Here is a 22,623-nt window from a genome sequence, read left to right as displayed (position 1 = left end):
GTGTGAACCATTTTCTCTTTATTTATTAAGTAAGAGATATCTGGCTGCGCGGTCGTTATCGAGAAATAAAGTCCCTTCAGTCTGATAATCCCCTCGGGGATGATCAGATGCCTTATGCCTTAACTTAAAGGCCTGTCCATACTGTCTCCGTCCACTAAACTTTTCGTCAGAGAGTTCCGACTTTCCAACGTGCAGCTTTCCAAACTCTAATTCGGGGTAATATTTTCAGAAGATGCGAGTGACGTCATTTTGTAGTTGAACTGGACCTTTCCGACGAAAGGTTGGGTGGTCGGGGACAGTATGGACAGGCCTTTAAGTTAAAGCATAAGAGCTGGTACTTAAGACAATCAAAACACAGGCCTGTGTGTTTGTTTACATGGCTGTCATGATGGATACGGCACTAAATTCACACAGTGCAGCCTGAGTGCAACAGGTGTTCTGAGCCTTTGATTAGACAGCGGTCCGTTATAGAGCGGAGCGGTCATTATAACAGATATAATTCACTGCTGATTTCAGCGAATGACCAATCAGAATCAAGCATTCAAACAAGCCATGCAATAAAGTATACTAATCTCTCTAAACAACTGCCTCTCTAGGACCCCCCTCGGCTCCCAGGAACCTGATGTCCTTTGTGAACGACACGGCCCTGTTCTTGCAGTGGGCCCCTCCCAGTGACACCGGCGGCAGGAAAGACCTCACCTACAACATCCTGTGTCAGCGTTGTCACGGCGACGCCAGCGACGGAGACGTGTTGCAGTGTGAGCCCTGTGAGCCCGACCTGCGCTTCATTCCCCGGCCACTGGGCCTGACGGGAACCTCGGTGGCGGTGGTAGACTTTGCCATGCACACCAACTATACCTTCCACGTGGAGGCTATGAACGGTGTTTCAGGGATGGGCGCATCCGCACGCTCCCTGGCCAATGTTACCATCACTACACACCAAGCTGGTGAGTTTAAAGTCTGTCTTTTTTTTTTCTTCTTCTTTACAGTGTAATTTTCTTTCTCTCTGTGTCTTCCCTGCAATTCTCTCTCTCCTGGGACGAACATTCGAAACGGCATCCCTTTGTAGAATAATATTAATTATCTTCGCTGTCGGGTGGAAACCTTGTACGTCCAAAACAGTTACTTTTCAGGAAATGGAAAGAAGAACCAGTGTAGGTCCAATGTAGTTATTATTTAGTCACAAGGTCTTTTTAATACTTTTCATTGGTTTGATATTTATTATAAACCCACAGATACACTGAACTACTTTAAAATGTTATTTTAAATAGCGTAAATACCACATACCAAAATTGGTGCTTTTCAGGGGGGGAAATTATCTAAGAAATAACCTATTTTCCAATGTAGTTATTATTTAGTCACAAACTCTTGTAAATACTTTTCATTGATTAAATATGAATAAACCCCACAGACAGACTAAATCACTTAGTTAGTTTCAACCTGACGTCCCTATTTTGACCACGTCAGACGAAAAATGTTAAATGTTAAAAATGTTTTAAAAAGGTGGGAAAATAGCAGCTCTACTGTACAAGCTCACAATGTGTTTTTAGGGGGGACATGTGAAATATGGACATACAATGTTTCTGTCTGACAGCGAAGATATATATGTCATACTGTGTGCGTGTGAGCGTGCGTTGCACAGCTACAGGCTGCTACAGTACAGATGAAGATGTTGATGGCGAGGTAGCAGGCAGGGGCGTCACAAGGGGGGAAAAGTGGGACTGAGTTACTAGGGCCCAAGGTGGAGGGGCCCTAATTATTTTATACTTTAACTATTGAAAAATAACAGATATACAAACTCACAGCGTGGCACCGAGTGCCGCGCTGCGAGCCTGTAGATCTGCTATTTTTTAAAAGACGTGAAAATGTGTGCAAATCTTTGAATATATGTATTTCTTTGAGCAAACATTTGTAACTCAAATTTTGGTTCTGGGGGGGTCCCTGGAACTAAATATTTTGAGATGGGGGTCCGTGGCCAAATACATATAATTTTGGGGGTCCTTCACATGAAATGCTTTGAGCACCACTGACATAAAAACATAGGTTTTTCAAAAAAACCTTTGAAGGATTTTTCCACGATTTTCCAAAATAGCAGATCTACAAGCTCGCAGCAGTGAGCTTGTAGATCTGCTATTTTTCAATAGTTAAAGCACAAAATAATGAGTAATATTGCGTTCCCAGTCTAAATGGGTTAAACCGCCCCCATGAAGAACATTCATGGGGGGCCCGCAGTGAATCCTTGTACCCAGGGCCCAGAATTTGGTGCGACACCCCTGGGTAGCAGGCAGGGATTTCCCCTCAGGCAACAACTGGCTGGTCACCCTGCCTGACAGCCTGGCATTGCAGTCAGTGCTCTCTCTGTCTCTCTGCCTTTGAGCGCTTTGCAGACCCTGAGTGAGCTGACATACCCTAGCAACTGTGTTCCTGCACTTACACTAGCGCTAATGACCAGATCAGGTCAATGAAGAAGACCAGTTGTATGTTGGATTTAATTTGAACACTGGGCCACATGCTCCAAGGGTGCCAACATGGATTGAATAATTCATGTACACGCACTGTAGCTTGTGAAATAATTATGTCACGTGAAGGATGGTGATCTTATCTGTTATGATTACTAGCCCTTACCCGTTCAAAGATATGAGCTCCAAAATGATGTGCAGTGTGTGGGTTATGGTATGTGCACTGTGCATACAGTATATGAGGGATGGAAAGTAACTTTAACTGGTGCTTGCATGATAATATGTAGGAGCATCAATGTAAGAAATACCCGTTTCGTTTAATGGCTAACCCCCCCCCCCAGCCCGCCCGCCCACCCGCCTGCGCACACACCCGCCTGCCTGCACACACACACACACACACACACACACACACACACACACACACACACACACACACACAGAGAGAGCGCTGGTTAAACATTTTGCCTCATGCTAGATGCAGAATAGATGTGCCTCATGCTAGATGCAGAATAGATAGTAGATACACCATAAAAATGCTAATATACAGTATATGATTTGTGAAAGTGACAAACGGGCTTCACAGTTATGTTAGGTGTGTTCATATGCTAATGGTGATGCGATTTCAGATCAATTGCTCCAGCCACTGAGGAGAAACGCTGTTTCAGACAGACAGACAGACAGACACTCACTCAGACATTCGCAAAATTATAGTATAGATGTGCTTGTTCAAGATAGCAATAAGAAGTCTAATGAAAACTTTTAGAACAATTAGCTACAGATTTTGCACAGCTTCTTATACAGTATGTCATTACTTAAGCAGTACAGTTTTGTTATTTAGCCTACCATGTAGTACAGAGGGAATAAAGTAGGCTTCATTCCTCAATTCAAATCAATTCAATTGGGTTCAGTTTAGTTCTATTCTATTCTACTATTATTGTGCCAAACCACAAGAAGATGTCCCAAGAGACACGTTTCCCCCCTGAGCTAACATTTGGTGACAGTGGCCAGGAAAAACTCACCTTTAATGGGAAGAAACCTCGAGCAGAACCTGCCTCCAGGGCAGGGGGGGCGGCCATCTGCCTAGACCACGTTGAGGTGAAATAGATAGAGACAGAGGACGAGAGAGAGGTGAGAGAGAGGGGAGAGAGAGAGGAGATACAAGACGGACAGCAGCAACAAGAATAATAATAACAACAACAATAGTAACAGCTATAATGACAGTCCACAGTGGTATTCCATGGAAACCCTCCATCCACTGCTGGGGTCTGCAATCACCATCCATGGGAGCCTGGGAGACGAGAATGCACAGAAACTCTGTCAGCAGTGTGACAAGCAGCACGTCTTTCAGGATAGCAAGAGCCAAAACAACAGTCAACATGGTTTCCAAGACAGCTCCAACAATACACAGTAAAACCCGCAGTGTTCATTTTACTCTGAGATTGTACACATAGATCCATGTGTCCATTTGGTTCCAGTTGTAAGAGTTACAAATTGTTAAATGATCACTGAGGATTTTACTGTGTACGGTACATGCACATGAACGCATACCGTATGTGGAGATTGTGATAGCCTAAAGCCTAGTTTATACGCTGTTGCACCTCTGTGTTGCTCGTTAAAATAACAGATTTTTCGACAGCGACACCACTATGTGACAAAGTATGAATGGGCTAATGTGTTCCATGTGGACATGCTCATGCTCATAGCACCATGGAAGATGTCGTGGTAATGGCAGGAAGAAAATTCCAGCATGGGCGATCCTGGAGAAGGAATCAGAAGTGGAGGAGCAAACTTTAAGTGGAGTTGTATGTACAACTCTATGTAGATACTGAGTATCCAGTGGATACAAGATACAGACTAGAACTAGCTAGGGTCCACGCTTAGTCCTTGACTTGGAGGCATTGGGGATGTATACATGCTTTAGTAGCCTTAAAGAACAGCCACAGGGTTTTGAATGGGATGAGATGAGGAGAGAGTGATGATGACTCAGCTGGAGGCCAAGAACCTTGGCCTAGAGTACCTGGTGAAGAAATGCTTCATTCAGCAGATAATAATAATAATAATAATAATAATAATAATAATAACTTGCATTTATATATCGCCTTTCATAAACCTAAGGCGCTTTACAAAAACTCTATACAAACAACTAAACAAAAACTAAGTGCCATAAGCCTGAGTGAATAGGTGTCTTTTCAATGCAGCCTTAAAAGAGTCCAGTGTTGGAGCATGGCGAATCTCCAATGGTAGAGAGTTCCACAGGGTGGGGGCTGCCACACTGAAGGCTCTGTCGCCTAAGGTTCGCTTCTTTGCACTGGGGACAGAGAGGAGGTCCAAGTCTGCAGACCGCAGAGTCCGTGACAGAGTAGGTTTATCATGGAGGAGGTCTGAGAGGTATTGTGGAGCCAGGGCGTTTTGACACTTGTAGGTGGGGAGGAGGAGTTTGTAATTGATGCGGTATTTAACAGGAAGCCAGTGCAGTTGTTTACGGGTGGGGGTGAGCTGCCAGGGCTTGGTGCGGGTGAGAACTCTGGCAGCTGAATTTTGGACATACTGGAGCCTGTCCAGGTATTTGTTTGGGACCCCAAACAGGACTCCGTTGCAGTAGTCCAGACGGGATGTAACAAAGGCGTGAATGAGGGTCTCTGCCAGGAAATCAGAGAGTGATGGACGGAGCCTGGAGATGTTCTTGAGGTGACAGAAGGCCGATTTGGTTATGGACTTGATGTGTGACTGGAGGGTGGAGTCAGGAACGACACCCAGGTTGTGAACTTCCGGAGATGGCGATATGGAGCTGCCATCAACCTGAAGCAAAAAGTCTCCAGTCTTCTGTAGTAGTGCAGCCTGAATATCTATAGGAAATTGTTGTGGCTATATGATGTAGTCTTTGAATGACAGTTGGTTGGCAAACTGACATTCATGGCATTCAGAACAGGAGTCATTGTGCCGCTGTCAATGGTGATGCATAGGGCTTGCAGAAGACAGAATTTTGGGTCGGTGGATGGATGGATGGATGGATGGATGGATGGATGGATGGATGGATGGATGGACAAATAGAGAGATAGACAGTGCTAACAAACCCACCCACACCCACTCCTTTGAAAACCAATCCTGTATCGTCCCAATTAAAAGGTCTGCCCTAAAGTGTTTGGTTTGTTTCTGCAGTGCAGTTGTTATAATTTTTTATTTCCAAATTGCTGCTTTTGGCCCATTCGTTGCATTTATACTGTATGTCACCAGACATAGAGATCTCCGGTCGTCTGGCTTGAGACTAGTGTACCGGTATGTACGTCCTAGTAGTCAAGTACCAGTCATTACTCCCAGAACGGAACAGAATGTATGAGAGCCTGGTTGTGGAGCATGATGGCTACTGGCACAAAGGACTGACCCAGTCGCTCTGTCTTGTCAGCAGATGTAGCAGAGTAGAACACAGAGCCATTCTTGACACCTGATAAAAAAAAGCGCCTGACACATACAGTAGGAGGAGGTGAGCAACTCCAGAGCAGATCCCCCAGATCAGCAAGGTTAGCAAGCAGCAGCTGGTGAAACTCAGTGCCGAAAGCAGGTCTGAGACCATGGCGATAGAGGAGAGCGAAAACTGATTTATACTAAGTTGCTCGCTGTATCGCACACTGACAGTAAGCAATCTACAAGCACAAGGTGTCGCAGTGTGGCGCCTCGTGAAGCTTGTAGATCGGCTATTTTCCGGTGCGAGCCTGCGAGCCACTGCTGTGCAATTAAAAAGCTCGGTTTAGTCTGTTGTACACTTGCCAAAAGGAACAGATCTTCAAACTAACAACGCATCGCAGATAAAATAGTCATTTACAGTCAAAATACTTTTCCAAGTCTGTGACCTATAATTCTCACCAAAGCCATGGTATCTAATTGTCAGCTGCTGTTATCAGCCTGTTTCTGCATTTTAAAATATTCCTTTGAGAATTTAGATGTAATGCAATACTCAATTTGTATGAGTGGTGTGCCGGATTGTATAAATGAGCTCAAATAGACAGGTTATTAAGCAAGCCTCGGATCAGTGTGTAAAAAGAGGTTTTTCAATGTTATTCATGTTTATTGGTTGAATTCCCACAAAAATGCTAGGTTATCGTGAGGCCACCGAAAACCAGGTTGTCAGGTGTGAGTTAATGGGTTAGATTTGAATAAAACCATCTCGCCAGTAAAAGCAGCCAGGATGATGGCAGAAAGCTGCAATGCAAATGTATTCCCCACAGGCTGAGAAGCAGCCTGCAGGCATGTTCCCATTAAGATATTCAGATTGGGATTGACTTGTCAAAAAGGCTGTCAAACTGTCACCTGCCTCAACAGACGATTGTATATGCACACACGCACGTGCACGCATCATGCGTGTGTGCACGCACACACGCACACACGCACGCGCACACACGCACGCACGCATGCATGCACGCACGCACGCACGCACGCACGCACACACACACACACACACATATAGGCAGACAGACATAGATACATACATCACTTGCACCTATTGCTTGTACTTATTCTGTCTTCTTCTCCCTCCCTCCCACACACACGCACGCACGCACGCACGCACGCACGCACGCACGCACGCACGCACGCACGCACGCACGCACGCACGCACGCACGCACACACACACACACACACACACACACACACACACACACACACACACACACATCGAGGCATGTGCACAAATGTACTCTCAAACATGCAGTCCCTAAGCGTTCCTCACCACGAACGAGTATGAGTATGAGTTGTTCTCAGTGCTTGCTTATCCAGCCCCTCTAATTGAGGACGGCCACTTCGTTTATCCATCCGCCCTACTCTACCACTCCGGTCGTGCAAAAGCCTCCATACTACACAGAATATATACTGCATGCCATGGGAAAACTAATAAACTAAATTCCATGCTTTCAAGACTCATTTTTATTATGTTTGTCTTTTTGGAAACTCATATTTATTTATTATGCTTATTGCAAAATACCTATTGTGGATTTCCTTAGTAGTGCCCCGACACAATCTGCGTCACTTTTTTCCAGTTACACGGTGCATGCGTGGACGCGAATAAGACGACACACGCACGTGCACGCACGCACGCACACACACACACACACACACACACACACACACACACACACACGCACACACACACGCACACGCACACACACACACACACGTAAGTAAGTAACCAATTCACTGCTGTGTGTTGACTACACACAAGGACACATGCTACCAGCAAGAAGTGGACAGGACAATCCCTATATTGTTCTACAAAAAGAGGGAGACACACACAAGTTTCCCAGTCTGATCTTTTCACTGATCTAATCTAATAATGTAATTTTATAATTTAACTAGGGTATCGTCCTAGCTAGACTGTGTAGTTTGGGGATTTCTGTGATCCTCCACGATGTGTGCATGCTGCGCTCTCCTCTGTATGGAGGTTTTTATTGGACTTTGTGTGGCTCCCGTTCCCACCGAGCCAGAGAAAACCGTGGGACACACATGACAAAGGTATATGAGTAATTTGTCAAAACCGCTCGCATATCGCAGTGTTACAACACATTTGGTTCCCTATTGAAATGTGTCCTGTCCTGTCTTTTATTTCACCACATCACAAGTGATTATTTAGACCGTCAGGTCGCAATTACTATGAAAACTTCCAGTGGCTGTCTGTCAGTCAGTCCCTCTGTCAGTCAGTCCCTCCGTCTGTCCGTCACCGTTGCCCCTATCCATGCCAAAGTTTGCATACACACTCCTTGGCTGGCAAACCACAACCTCCACCCCTGACCTATCACATGCCCCTCTTCTAGCGCCACCATGAGGTTGCTTTTTGCAGACAACATTAATGGACACTGCTCCTACAGATCTTGCCTAAAAATCACGCACAGCGGGAACCAATGCCACTTACAGGCCAATTTGTGTATACATGCGAACTGACGGTCACTTATCTCCAGATTAGGGAGTCTTACTGGTTTATTATAAGTTGGTCACATATGGTCAGGCTTTACCTGATGTAAAGACAGCATAACACATTCTTAAATTACTCCTGCTTTTCACAAATATAACTACATTCCTGCCTAGCATGTAGCCTATACGAATACATGATCTATAGATTACACTAAGCAGTGATGGGGACAGCTGGGAGGAGGCCTGGATCTGTCTGGTGTACTGGAACGGGGACTCTTGAGAACACTGGCCAATATTTATTTTATAAGTGTGTATTTACATGTATTTATTTAATATTTTACATTTTTTATTTTATAAACGAGGGCCCCATTTCTACAAACGCTTCAAACTGTCATTTAGCAATTATTATGCTGTGGCATTTGAGTTGTGAAATTACTGCTGTTAATATCATGTACTAATTTGCAAGAATGGATGACGTTGAAAAACCTGCCTTTGGAAAATACAGTATGCTTAAATGGTACTGATATTTTTCAAGAACAGGACAAAGGAGGCATAGTGCTTTGTGTACTTTTGTGCACTGTTTGTGCATTTATTAGGCCTATATCCGAATGGCAGTGATCAAAGCAACATCAAAGCTGCAGGGATCAAAGCAACAGATAATGGTTTTATTGATTTTTTGTATTTAAACAGTCCTGCTGTTTGTTGTGCATGTCATACAGCTCAATCTAAGCATACTAGTAAGACATCTCAGGGTGACATGCGACCTCAGGGTAACATGCGACCTTGCCCTAAAGGGCGAGGTCGTGCCAATTGTTGGCCATCTGGCCAGTGATGTATATGGGACCAGTTACTCATATATGGAGACCCCTGCATGATAGTCAACAATGTTATGTCAAAACATGCCCATATATGGACATTACCAAATATGGGCATTCCCAGATATGTCCTTAATATTGATAACATAATATCCTTAATAATGTCCTTAATATTGACAATATAAGGATAGGAATTTCCATATATGGGCATAAAACGTATGTTAATTAGTAAAGCCAAGCAGGGCCTTGGTGAGTTAGGGCCTGGGTTTGATGCCTAGGGATCTCCATATATGGGCATAAGGGGTACCCTAACAGGGCATCACCTGGGAATGCCCATACTGTATATGGACATTTTATTTATCTTATGCTTTATTAATATATATCCATTCCATACGGTATACATATATATGGACTTAATATTAAAGTTTTCGGCCTGGGATTGATGACATCAGAAATCTCCATGTATGGGCTTAAAAGGGATTCTTTTCTGGGAATGACCATATATGGACTTTTTATTTTATTTTATCCTTTATTAATAATAATATGTATCCATATATACATACAATATATATTATGCCCATACATGGAGATCCCTATCTGAACCAGCCACACAGATATATGTGTCATGCCTTTGCCAAATACTTTTTCCAATATGTCTTCAAATGCAGTGTTGTCAATCTCTTTGAAAATGTTCAGTGATTCCTGGGTCATGTTGTGACCCAGCAGGACCTCAGTTGTTTCGCTGAAGCATGTTACCCATTGAACATCTCCAGATTCTTCAATTTTTACCTTCAGCCGAAGTCTGTATTTAACATTTGGAGAGGTCTTGTCGCATTTGTCACAATAGTAGGATCCCTTTTCCAGGTCTCTAAGTTTCTTGTTGCATCTATCATAAAAGGGATTCTGTTTCTGGGAATGACCATATGGACTTTTTATTTTATTTTATCCTTTATTAATAATATTATTTATGTTTATATATATATATATATATATAATATTTATGCATACATGGAGATCCCTATCTGAACCAGCCACACAGATATGGGCCATGCCTTTGCCATCTGGCCAGTGATATATATCAATGACATCAGGGATACCCATATATGGACTGTCACTGTGATATCACCTGTGATGTCACAGTGACAGTATGAATATCCAGGGTTTGATCTTTGATGAGGTGATGTCACGTGACATCACTTCCTGTACTGAAAGACGGACGGACGGACAGACAAGCTACTACATTTCTCATGGTATACTGTCTGCGACCTTCGTTCGCAATTAGAAATACGGTGTCCAATTAGGGGTGCAGGAAAAAATCGATTTGAATTCGAATTGGGTTTCTATTCTAAGATTCAGAATCGATTCTCATTTTCCAAAAATTGTTGTTGTTTTTTTTGTTGTTTTTTAATGATTTTTTTTTTTTTTTTTTTTAGATATTATGTTTTGTTTGTAGTTAAAAGAATGTGTGCAAGCATGAATAAATCAGACATGTTGTCTTGGATTTACCTTTGTGTGTTATTATTGCAATAAGTTGATAAAACCTTTACAATTATAAAAGCAACATAAATGTACTCTGCTTTCATGCCAGCAGACTGGAGTAGATCCTGATATCCTATTAATTGAATAGAGAATCGTTTTGAATCGAGAATCGTTTTTAAATCGGATAATAATCGTTTCTGAATTTGAATCGTTTGGATTTGAAAGAATCGGAAAAAAAATCGTGAATCGTGACCCCAAGAATCGATTCTGAATCGAATCGTGGGATACCCAAAGATTCGCAGCCCTATGTCCAATGTGACATGACATATGGAGGATGGAGGAGATGAGGAGGTAGCAGTTTGAGTATTGGAAAGTGGCTTTTCAGTCCAACCTGCTCCATTCCTCCGGATGTGCGTCTAATCCTCGCCTCCTCGCTCAGAGACATGAAATGGTGTGAGTATTGGAATTTGCCTTCTAGCACCCCTCGTTTCCTTATATCACTGCTTGTTGTCTGTCTATTCTGATAATGGTAGTTATGCTATGCAGATGTACCGGTATGTTGGTTACTTGTTCAACTAAGTCTGTTATTTTGATAGTATTTTGTTTAGACAGATGCTTGGTTTGAGGTTTACCTGGTATTTTAGTTACTTTGTAACAATTGTCTTCTGGCAATCGAATTAATTGACTTTTTAGACATATAGGGTTCATGTAATTTACTCTAATCTTGTAGTTTGTAAGTTGCTCTGAATAACAGTGTCTGCTAAATACCATAGTTAATGTTGGAAGGGAATTTTCACTGAGTGGGATATTGTGACAGTGACAAAATAATTAAAATGAAACCTACGGTTTTGTATGTTGGCGAAGATTTGTTTGTTGTTTGGCACAGTATTCATTTGCAAATTGCTTATTAATGCTTCATTATAATTTGATTATGCAAAATGTATTCATCAGCATTAATTAATTTCCCTTCCCTGTTGCCCTGTGCCTGTCTGAACTTGATAAGTTGTATTTTCCATCCTCATTTTATCATACTGTACGTCGTCAATTACTTTCAAGATGCTGGATCATATTGTCTGAATAGAATGGAGAGATAATTGCTTTAATGACTTAATGATACATGGGAACGGTACTATAAACTGACTACAATGATAGTACAATATATTCTTTGCAGCATACTGTAAGTAATCTCCAATATTGACTATTTAAAAAGTGTTTCAAATGTCGTTTGATTGACCCTATTTAAGTCTCTATAATATTCTTGTGTTCCTATAAATGATTGCACACTTATTTTTGCAATCATTCTTTAAAGGTCATCATTAGAGCATTGCTGTCAGGTGGAAACCTTTCATTTCCAAAACTGTGTTGTGATGTAGATCGGCTATTTTCGCTACTTTTGCGCAACACTGTCATGAAAATTAGGGATGACCATAGTAGCTGAGTGAGTAGAGTCTGCCTGAGACACAGAAGCTCCCAGGTTCATTTTCTGGTCCAGACAGTGTGATGAGATGTCCCTGAGAAAGACACTTAACTGTACCCCTAACTGCCACTAACCTGGCTCAAGTCTGGCCTCTTGGGCAGCAATCAGCTGGGTGCAGCTGAAAACTGAGTTTTCCCTGCGGGATCAAATAGTTAAAAAATATTATTTCATTGTAAAATAGGATGTTTATTTGTTTCTTAATTAAATACGGAGAATGAAACAAGGTTTCTGCCCAACAGTGATATTCTGCTTTTAGTATGGATGCTGACACGTTCTCAGAGCACACAGAGGACTTAAACCCCATTGAGGATGTACTGTAGCCTTCAGACAAACTGATCAAGCATAGCTGCTGGTCTTCTTTTGATCTCAAGAGGAGTGCAGTGCAGTATAAGCAGGATAAATTCAACAATTATTAACAGTAAGTTGCAGCACTTTCACAATTTAATTGTGGCTCAGAAGAAAGTTGATCCCTGCAGATGGACTCCAGCCAAGTGTTCTAGAAAGTGGTCACAATAATCTGTATTCCACCTTGTTACAAGTATTCCCCAATGGTGAAAAATATCTAGCCTACATTGCTCTTTTCCAAATCCTGGACTGAAGGGTGGAGAAAACACATGAAAAGGAACTAAATTATTGAATTCTGAATACATAAATTAGTTTCAGCATTTTGTGAGCAGCCTAAATGTTTACTGCAGTTTATTTATTCTGCAGATTATTTTTACAGTCCTTGCACTTTGCAGGACAGAGCTATTTATAGATGACAGGAATGGGTTCACAACCACAACATGAATCAGAATTACTCGACCACTTACCTTGTCGTTGGGTGACTGGGGTTTGTGCCACTTACACCAACCTTGCACGACCTTGTCACTGTGGATAAATTGTTCTGTTTTCCTGAGAGCCCTTAAAGTCTAGTGGTGGCCATGAATATAGACTATCATATCGTCACTGTCGGGCAGAAACCTTGTATCTCCAAGTTTCAAATGTGTAAAGTAAAGCCCTACTTCATCATACAATGTCTGTTACAGTGTCTGTCGCAAAAAGCTAGTGAAAATAGCAGATCTACAAGCACACAACGCCTCGCGGTGCTAGGCGTTGTGTGCTTGTAGATCGGCTATTTTCACTGGTTTAGATCGTTTTTAAAATGATAAATACAAAATGAACGGTTTTGGACATACAAGGTTTCCACCTAACAACGACGATATCCAAGAACTGTCAGGCAGAAACCTTGTATCTCCTTATTTAAACTTGTTACGTTTCTTCCTAAATTAATGGCCTAATTTGTCATACTACCCACAAAAGTAGCAGAAATAGCTACGTTGTCGTAACGCGTTGTCAACTTGATGATCTGCTATTTGCTATATTTTATGTTGAAAGTGGTTAAATGTGTCTGTGGGTTTTATAAATATTGATCCAATAAAAAGTATTAGCGAGAGCTTTTTACTAAAATAATAACTACGTTTGATCCATTGGAACACATTTTTTCCATTTTCTGAAAAGTATGTCCAAAGGTTTTGGACATACAAGGTCTCCATCCATCAGCAACAATATCCAATCACATACTGTATATACAGTACTGCATCAAATGTGACCTCAAGAGGACTCTGTCCTCTAGTGTCCTCTTAAAGGAGTAGTTCACCCCCAAAATGACTTTTGTTCTATTGATTACTCACACAATGGAGACTTGAGTTCAATAATATTTTTTGGATTCGTCGCATTCCTAAGACAAAAAAATATATATTATAGTAAATTTACCCCCATTATTCTGGATGGGGACCCAAATGCATGGGCCTGGATGGGGACCCAAATAAGGCTCTGGATGGGGACCCAAATGCATTTGGGTCAGAATCAATGGGGGTAAATTTAGGGTCAAGTACATTTACCCCATTGATTCTCACACAAATGCATTTGGGTCCCCATTCAGGGCCTTGTATTTGGGTCCCCATCCAGGCTCATACATTTGGTTCCCCATCCAGAATCAATGGGGGTAAATTTACTATAATAAATGTTTTGTCTTAGGAGTGCGACAAATACAAAAAAATCACACCCGTGTGAACTGAGCGGTGGTCGTGGAGGCTACGCAACAGCACTACTGTGTGTGTGTGTGTGTGTGTGTGTGTGTGTGTGTGTGTGTGTGTGTGTGTGTGTGTGTGTGTGTGTGTGTGTGTGTGTGTGTGTGTGTGTGTGTGTGTGTGTGTTGCTCATCCAGGGGTGTGTGTGCGTGCGTGCGTGCGTGCGGCGTGCGTGCGTGCGTGCGTGCGTGCGTGCGTGCGTGTGTGAGAGAGAGAGAGAGAGAGTGTGTTTGTAGGCCTTTTGCAGTTGATGCTCAGACTAGACTCAGCAGCACCCTCTCTGGCCACCAGTGGTATTCAGGCTACATACACACATACACGGATACATACACGGATACACACACGGCCATGCTATGGAGCGGTCTACCACCGCTCAAAAATATTATTGAACTCAAGTCTCCATTGTGTGGAGTCATTTTGGGGGTGAACTACTCCTTTAAGGTAGTAATGCGATGCAATCATGCAATGCCATGCAAAAAAAAAATACATATTGTGATTGTTCATATTTAATTTACTGTTAGTTTTCTGTTGGTACTGGCACATGCTTAATATTCACTTAAAGGTGGTGTGTGACTGATGCATTTTCTGGTTGTAGACATATTAAACTAACCTGACTTGCGTCAGATGGTGGCAGTAGTGCGTAGGCTACCGCTCTACTTTACCATCTGAGATCTCTCGGTGGGAGTTGATAACGCTCGTAAACCCCCGGGCCGGACCAATCAGCGGCAGCTACGGGCGGGCTCTGAGCGGCTCTGAGCCAATAGAGTCTGATTGCAGACCACGTGGATGCAGACAGGCCAATATGAGTGGTTGGAGTTGGCACTCCCAGACTGTGACAGAGAGACGGCCACATCCAATCACCTGCTAAAGAATTTCAAAAAATGGCCCGCCCCTTACATCGAGTCTGCCCGAGAGATCTCAGATGGTAAAGTAGAGCGGTAGCCTACGCACTACTGCCACCATCTGACGCAAGTCAGGTTAATATTAAACCACATTTTGTATGCGATGGAAGGTTGGTTATCCTTATACTGTATGACATGTGGTACGCGTACCAAATGGTTGAGCTTTATTTATAAGGCTTACAGAAACCATGGGCATGACAACCTCCACTTGTATAATGTTTTTATGTTGCCTCTTTCAAATGCATGGACTGAGTTGAGTTGAAAAAAAGCATTCAGAAACATTGCCCCCTTTTGCGTGGAACACTTCCCAAAAAGACATGAAGCTGTCAGAACTGATCTCTTTGATGCTTTTTCCGCAATCCTGAAAGACTGTTTAGAGTTTGAAAATGTAGGAAGCTGTCATTATTTTTGCATCAGCATTTGTGCAAGCCAAATCTTATTTTTAACTTGTGTTTGTTTTTAACTTTTTTGCTGCCTTCTTGGCCAGGTCCCTCTCGTCAAATAGACTTGATATCTCAACTGGGTTTTACCTCGTTAAATAAAGGTATAAAAAAAGGGGAAACAAGAGAGCTGACCTGAGAAAGTTGTTATTTGGCAAATTATCTCATGAAATGCGGGTTCACGGTAGGCGACACAAAGGGTGCGTTCGGAAATGCGCACCGGGTGTGTGCTCAGTTTAGTGAGTGCAGTGGGCGGTGATGTTGTAGAGTGCATTCAGTGTGGCTTATTTACGAACGACCAGTTAAGAGGCAGCGGTGCACTTTTCAGTCTGAACTCTGAAAGAAAACGTTCTGAAAAGCAGCAGTTGCTAAGATAATGTTGCTAATGAAAGGTAATTTAATTCATAACATTGGCCTGCCTGCTGTTAGTTTACACATTGATGCTTGTAACAATAAAGCCCAAAGGACCTATCAAGCCGCAAATGGTGCATTTTGTTATCATTTCCTACACCATTGTTCACAGCTGACGAGCTGAGAAGCGCAAGACACCGCCATGAAAATCAACCAATCAAAACACTGCATTGACGCACCACACCGCCAAACCCCATCTTCTGAGTAGAGTCGTTCAGTGCGCGCACTCAGCACACCGGGGGCGCAGTGCACCGAATAAGCGAACGACAACATGCGCACACCATTGCGTTGAGTGCACATTTCCGAACGCACCACCAGCACTTGTTTCATGTCCTCAACTTTTATTATCTCGCAAGGGCAGCAACAAAGTGACACGTTTCAGCATGATCCTAACACAGCGTGTGACTTTCAGTCAAACGCGAATAGCAAATAACACCGTTTATGTCATCTGGGTTTATTGTTAGGTTTATTTCGGCCTCGGCAGCCACGTATCGAACATTAATTCATAATGTGAATCGTGTACAGCATTCCTCAGGCATAATTCAAATACACACATTTTACGGTATTTTGTTAACTCCTGTTTTTTTCCCTTAGCCTTTTCTTTGTTTCTCTTCTTTTTTGTGCTTTGCTCTTTTCTTCACTTCTGTTTCTACCCTGCCTGCCTGCTCTGGGAATAAGGCTGGCTTCTATTTATATGCTCAGATGCTGGGGAGATGTAGTCTCCAGGGACCTTCTCTTTCTAGCTCTCCCTATACTTCTCTCTCTCTCTCTCTGTCTCACTCTCTCTCTCTCTTACTTTCTCTCTCTTGATCTCTCTCTCTCTCTCTCTCTGTCTCTCTCGATGTCTCACTACTGTTTGGTGTGGGTTTGTGGGGGCACGGTTAACCTATTTCTCCTTGTTGCCAATAAACCATCAAGTGTTTATTGACTCCTGCTAGCTATTTGATCTAATGCTCGGTGAGCTGTGATTAAAGTGTAATGATCATTATTGTTCTCTTTGAGCCGCACAGACGTACCAGTATCAAACCAGGTTTGATTTATCTTACTAAACGCACGCACGCACGCACGCACGCACGCACGCACACACACACACACACACACACACACGCTTTCTCTCTCACTGAGTCAATTAGTGTGTGTTACTACACAAGCATTTGGGTCTGAGGAGACATGGTCCAGGCTAATTAGCATCAGATGCCGGTGCAGTAAGTTGATGTCCTCGCAGGCTGACTGCGTCACACTGCTAACTATACTATACCACCTACATGTACCACACACTTCTCAAAGTCTCCATTTCTTTTCTTTTTTTGAGCGGGAGATGCGGTGCTGTGTCTCTCTCGGCATACAGCAGCCTTGAAATGACGGGGATTTAATATTGCAAAATGTATTCGTGATTTTTCTGTTCTTTCAGTTGTTTGCTAATTTCTCAAAGCAAATAAAGTATACAGTACCAGTAAGCCAGCAGTGTAGGCGGTGAAGTCCCGGCATTACATTCTTTATTTTCCTTCAATAATTTGTTTCTTATTTTTAATCTAGTGTATCGGTGACACTTTTTTCTTTACAATATGAGAATGTAAGAATAACTTTATGCCTACTGATAAACTATGATTAAAATGTAAAAACTACTACAAAAGAAAACATTGCATACTTCTTTGCCCAAGCAACTGGGAGCCACAGGAGAGGGCCTAAGAGCCACATGTGGCTCTAGAGCAGCAGGTTGCCTACCCATGCTCTACTTGGCTAAATCTCCATATTCCGATGGCCTGAAAATCCGACGGCACGGAGATCCGAAATCCGATGTCCCAGAGAGAGAGAGAGAGAGAGAGAGAGAGAGAGAGAGAGATCCTGTCCAGAATTATAATTCCGCATTTTGAGGTGGAAACTACAGGTTTAATCATATGTAGGCTTTATAATAAAATGTTGCTTTTAACAAGTAAAATAAGCAAATTAAGATTTACCTTGATTTGAGGAGCCCGACAGTCACACATGTGGTCAGTGTCACGATGACCCACAGTGCACGCACCAGGCTGAGAGCGAGTGCATTCAGCGGCAGCAGGCTATCTGTCTGCTGCTTGCTTCTCCCCCCAGCGCAGCATGAGCAGCATCATTCATTACTCGGTGCAAAGTTTGTGTTAGTGCTTTGATTGCAAAGTGTCGTCGTGATGGAGAAATCTGATCCAATAAAGACGAGTCCAGAGTCAACAGCTGCGGTGCGCTGGGGAGTTAATTGGTATTTATCCTAGATTTGCGCTTTTTGCTGGTGATGTAATTAATTAATTAATTAATTTTGGAGCAGATTCCAATAGGCCTAGTATAAAAACATTATTAAAAGGCTGTGTGTGTGTGTGTGTGTGTGTGTGTGTGTGTGTGTGTGTGTGTGTGTGTGTGTGTGTGTCTGTGTCTGTCTGTCTGTCTGTCTGTCTGTCTGTCTGTCTGTCTGTCTGCCTGCCTGCCTGCCTGCCTGCCTGCCTGCCTGCCTGCCTGCCTGTCTGTCTGTCTGTCTGTCTGTGTCTGCCTGTCTCTCCGCTCCCATAGTTGAACAGCAGCATGTTATAGTTTCAGTGAGGGCTTGAAAATGTATCTCTCTTTCTCTCTCTCTCTCGGACTTTAAGGCCATCGGAAAATCACCACGCGCCCGCTCTAGTTCATATAGCTTAATGAAAGTAACTTAGCGCTTACTTCACACTGGGTGTGATTTATCCTACTTTTTGTCTCCCTATACCCTATGTATTTCTCCTTCTCATCATCCTCACAACTCTTCTTTCACCACAACTGACAATAAAGTGTACAACACGCTTTATTTGTATATTTAGTATCTAGGTTAATTATATATTTTGTACTTTGTATTTCATGTATTTTGTTGTTTCTGTAAGGTGGAGAGTTGGTGTGGGGGAGAATGGAAAGTTGGTGCTGATTGCAACTTGAGTGACGCCTGTGGCAAATTGGCACCTGCCTGTGGGGAATAGCTCCCTGTCCCTGATTTGCTAGTCCCTGCTGATTGTCTGTGTCCACTAACCCTTCACTAACAGTATGTTGAGCGTCTCTGGTCGATAAAAATCTCCTTGTGGGCATTCCTGCTGTTATTACCGTACCTCCACCATGGGGTAAACAAAGCAACACATGAATTTGATTGGCTATCGTTGGAAGATGTCATCCAAGAGATAAAATATTGTCATGTTTTTGGACGACGTTCCTCCGACGGAAAATATGTTGCAACCTTTTACCCTAGGCCTAGACAAAGGGTTGTAACACACAGTCTCACACACGTGCTGCAGGCGGCAAGGAGGCTCAGCTGCATTTGAGGCCAATAAGGAACTGCTGAGATACACTGTAGTTTTCATTAATGACCAAGAAGTCGTTGGTTTAAACTAAAGTCTTCTTTCAATTATCATGATATTTGTTTTTGTAATTGTAAGTTATGGTGCCGTTAATTTTTAAATGGATGGTAAAGTAGGTTATTCTTCTAGGGCTGCTATTGGTATTGAGTGAAGACCCGCCCTTGCTGGCCTTCCAGCCAATAGTTTATGGTTGCTTTTTAAAACTTGCAATTTGATGTTCAATTCTTTTTTTTTTTTAGTTTATTGCACGTGCACACACACTTACACACGCACGTATGCACACACACTCGCACACACACACACCCACGCGCACACACACACGCACGCACGCACGCACGCACGCACGCACGCACGCACACACACACACACACACACACACACACACACATAACACCTGGCTTATATGTTAAGATTGTACACTTAAATGTGCATATACAGTACATATATATGTAAATATATAATTATATATTCAAAAATGATGTATTTCTTTGTCTATTTTGTTATTGTTGCCACAGTGTTATCGTAACCAAAGAATTTGCCTCCCGTGTACTTGTACAGTATGTAACAAATTTGAATCTTGAATCTTCACCTGCCCCAACAAGAATTTGAAAAGCAAGCGAGAGAGAGAGAGAGCAGTTGAGAGTTATTTTGGGAGCAGACTGTTAGCGATCGACTTCGGTTTGATTCCAACCTGTCTACCTCTCCTAATAACTGCTGGTACCTAGTCTGCTCCCCCAATAGTCTGGTTACACCTGGCTGAAGATAATTTGAGCAAAAATATATTGTCACCAGCATATAGCAGTGTTTGTTTTGAAGAAATTGCTAAATACTAATTAGACTAAAAACGTAATAAAATATGAATAATGTGTTGTTTCATTTATTTATTTGTTTGTTCAAAAGTTATCAGGCCAATATGTAAAGTGGCCTTTTTTTCCAAATCGGTACACACAGACACACAGATGGATGTGGGTGAAAAAACCTCCTGGCCTGTCGGCCTGGCAAAGGCAAAGGCAGACCTATATTGTGTTTAAGTACATTTGAACTCATATACATATGTTTACTATAACTATATTGTTTAGTGATATAATGAACATAGTATTTTTCATGAACTGGTGTAGGCTACTAACTTTGGTACATGAGATCATGACTATAATATTAAGCTCTATCAATAAGACCATAATCCGTGCAGCGTCTTATATACAGTATGCCCTGCTGCTACCATTCTCCTCCTTAGTGTGGCAATGTGAAGCCTCACAACAACAACCTCTCCCATATCTTATTGCGACCGTCAGGTCGCAGTTACTATCAAAACCACCACCAGCTGTCTGTCAGTCAGTCACACGTCACACTTTTGCCCTGCTCATATCTATGCAACCGTTGCCCCGATCCATGCCAAATTTTGCACACACACTCCTTGCCTGCCAAACCACAACCTCCACCCATCAATTCTCACATCGCCCATCGCAAATCGGTACACAGTATGTCTACACTCATTTCATCAACATGGATCTGTCCCATATAGCGCCACCATCAGGCCAATTATTTCTTTTGGACACTGCTCCTACAATCACGCTGTGACCTGACGGTCGCTTATCTCCCGATTAGCAGTGTTATTGTCTAGCTAGAAGATACAGTAAGTAGTTGACTCTGTGTAGCGTGATTATAGTCTTTCTCTCGAAACACATAATGCTGTAGTGTAGATGTTCAATGAATTGAATGAATTCTCCCTTTGGTTAGCGAATGTTTCTCTGAATGTTGTTTGTTTTTCAGTTTAGAGATGACTGTCATAATGCCTTTGTTTGGGATTTAAATCTTTCCTCTGATGGCTGAAGTCAATGCATTATCCAGTGGTGTCTCTACTCTCTTGTATCAAGCTTGAGTTCACTTCAGTGGATAAAACTAAAGTGACTGTCACTCGTTTCCTCAGGCTCTGTGGTGCCTTGGTCAGATAATTCTGGGACGTAGCATTGTAAGGATTAGGATGTTCTTTTATTGACTTTTACTTTATGAGAAAAGACAGGAAGTGAATTGATCTTTAATTGTTTATTAGTTTAGTTTGGTATCTCAACTCTTGCACAAAATAATTATTCGTGAGCAGTAGGGATCCGTGTCCTATTGACATTCAAAATCTCTGACCCTAAACATTCCAGTTGATGAGAATTATAACTCTACTGCTCATGCTCATGGTTCTTAACTATCCTGCACAAATCATATTACTGAATGTATTAAATACCTTTCCTTTTTTTTTTACTACTGGACTCTATTTCCAGGTCCTTCGCTGGTGGGTGTAGTGCGAAAGGACTGGGTCTCTTACAACAGCATTGCCCTCTCTTGGACTGATGTGGAACAGCCGCACTCAGACATTGTGGAGTATGAGATTAAATACTATGAGAAGGTAGTGAATCACTATAAATGTATTGTACAATCATTGGGGCTTGTAACTCTGTTTGAGGATAATGTTCGTGAAAAATACATGTATGGATAGTTGTTCTATCCAGTCCTTCGTGACTGCCACACCACAAGAACAACTAAAACCTAGGACTCTGCTCACACTCACATGTTGTCAGAATACATTGTTAACATACAAGCAAATAATCAGTGGTTATGTTGCTACCTTCAGGGATGGGGAGGATTGAAGTCTTAAATCTCTTCAGAAAAGGACATCCATAATTCATTGTTATCTCAGCTCCTATGAGTTCACCAAACAAGTCGTGCTTTTTCATTTGCTTCAGTGGTTTGGATATGATGAGATTTGTTCAGATGTCATTGAATAATGCAAATATCAAGTGTGTATTTTTGATTGTCCCGGTGTATCATAATCTGCAATTTGCTTTTGTAACCTACGGTTTAGTGACTATGACCTTGTTTCTACCTCGCCAGGAACAAGAGCGACTGAGCTATTCGTCCATGCGGACCACAATGCCCAGTGTTGTGGTGACAGGACTCAGGCCTTCCACTCTGTATGTGTTCCATGTGCGCGCCCGCACTGCTGCCGGCTACAGCGCATACAGCCCAAAGGTTGAGTTTGCCACTGGAGACGACGGTATGCCATGGGGTACGTGCATGGGTCAGGGTTATCATAGTTAACTAAAACTGATTTTGAAAAAAGAAATTGGCAAGTTCTATGTTGTTTCAAAGATATTGAGATTTGACAAGCATGTAGATCAGTTATTTTCACAATTATTCTTAATGCATTGTCAGACTTGTATTGTACATTACATTAAAGATGCAGTGCGATGATTTATGATTTTACTAGGAGGAGGATTTTTTTCCAAAAGAGTGTACAGAAAGAGTTAAAAGTAGGTTTTTATGTGGCCACACCCACCAGTGA

The 22,623-nt window shown here is 42.3% G+C and overlaps 1 protein-coding gene across 1 annotated transcript in view; it reads left to right on the top strand.

Annotated features, from left to right (window-relative positions):
• LOC308289007 (ephrin type-A receptor 6-like) overlaps positions 1–22,623 on the top strand; it is a gene marked incomplete at its 5' end in the record, with an annotated part of 79,985 nt that overhangs the window by 45,220 nt on the left and 12,142 nt on the right. Inside the window, 3 exons of the mRNA XM_080730509.1 lie at positions 597–947; positions 21,563–21,687; positions 22,173–22,335. Coding sequence (XP_080586635.1) covers positions 597–947; positions 21,563–21,687; positions 22,173–22,335 — 639 coding nt within the window. The remainder of the gene's footprint in view (positions 1–596; positions 948–21,562; positions 21,688–22,172; positions 22,336–22,623) is intronic.

Source organism: Nannobrachium achirus, assembly GCF_963921795.1.
Source record: "Nannobrachium achirus genome assembly, chromosome: 7".
NCBI classification, from domain to species: domain Eukaryota; kingdom Metazoa; phylum Chordata; class Actinopteri; order Myctophiformes; family Myctophidae; genus Nannobrachium; species Nannobrachium achirus.
The sequence above is the reverse complement of the archived record's forward strand: the minus strand, read 5'-3'. Positions and strand labels throughout refer to the sequence as shown.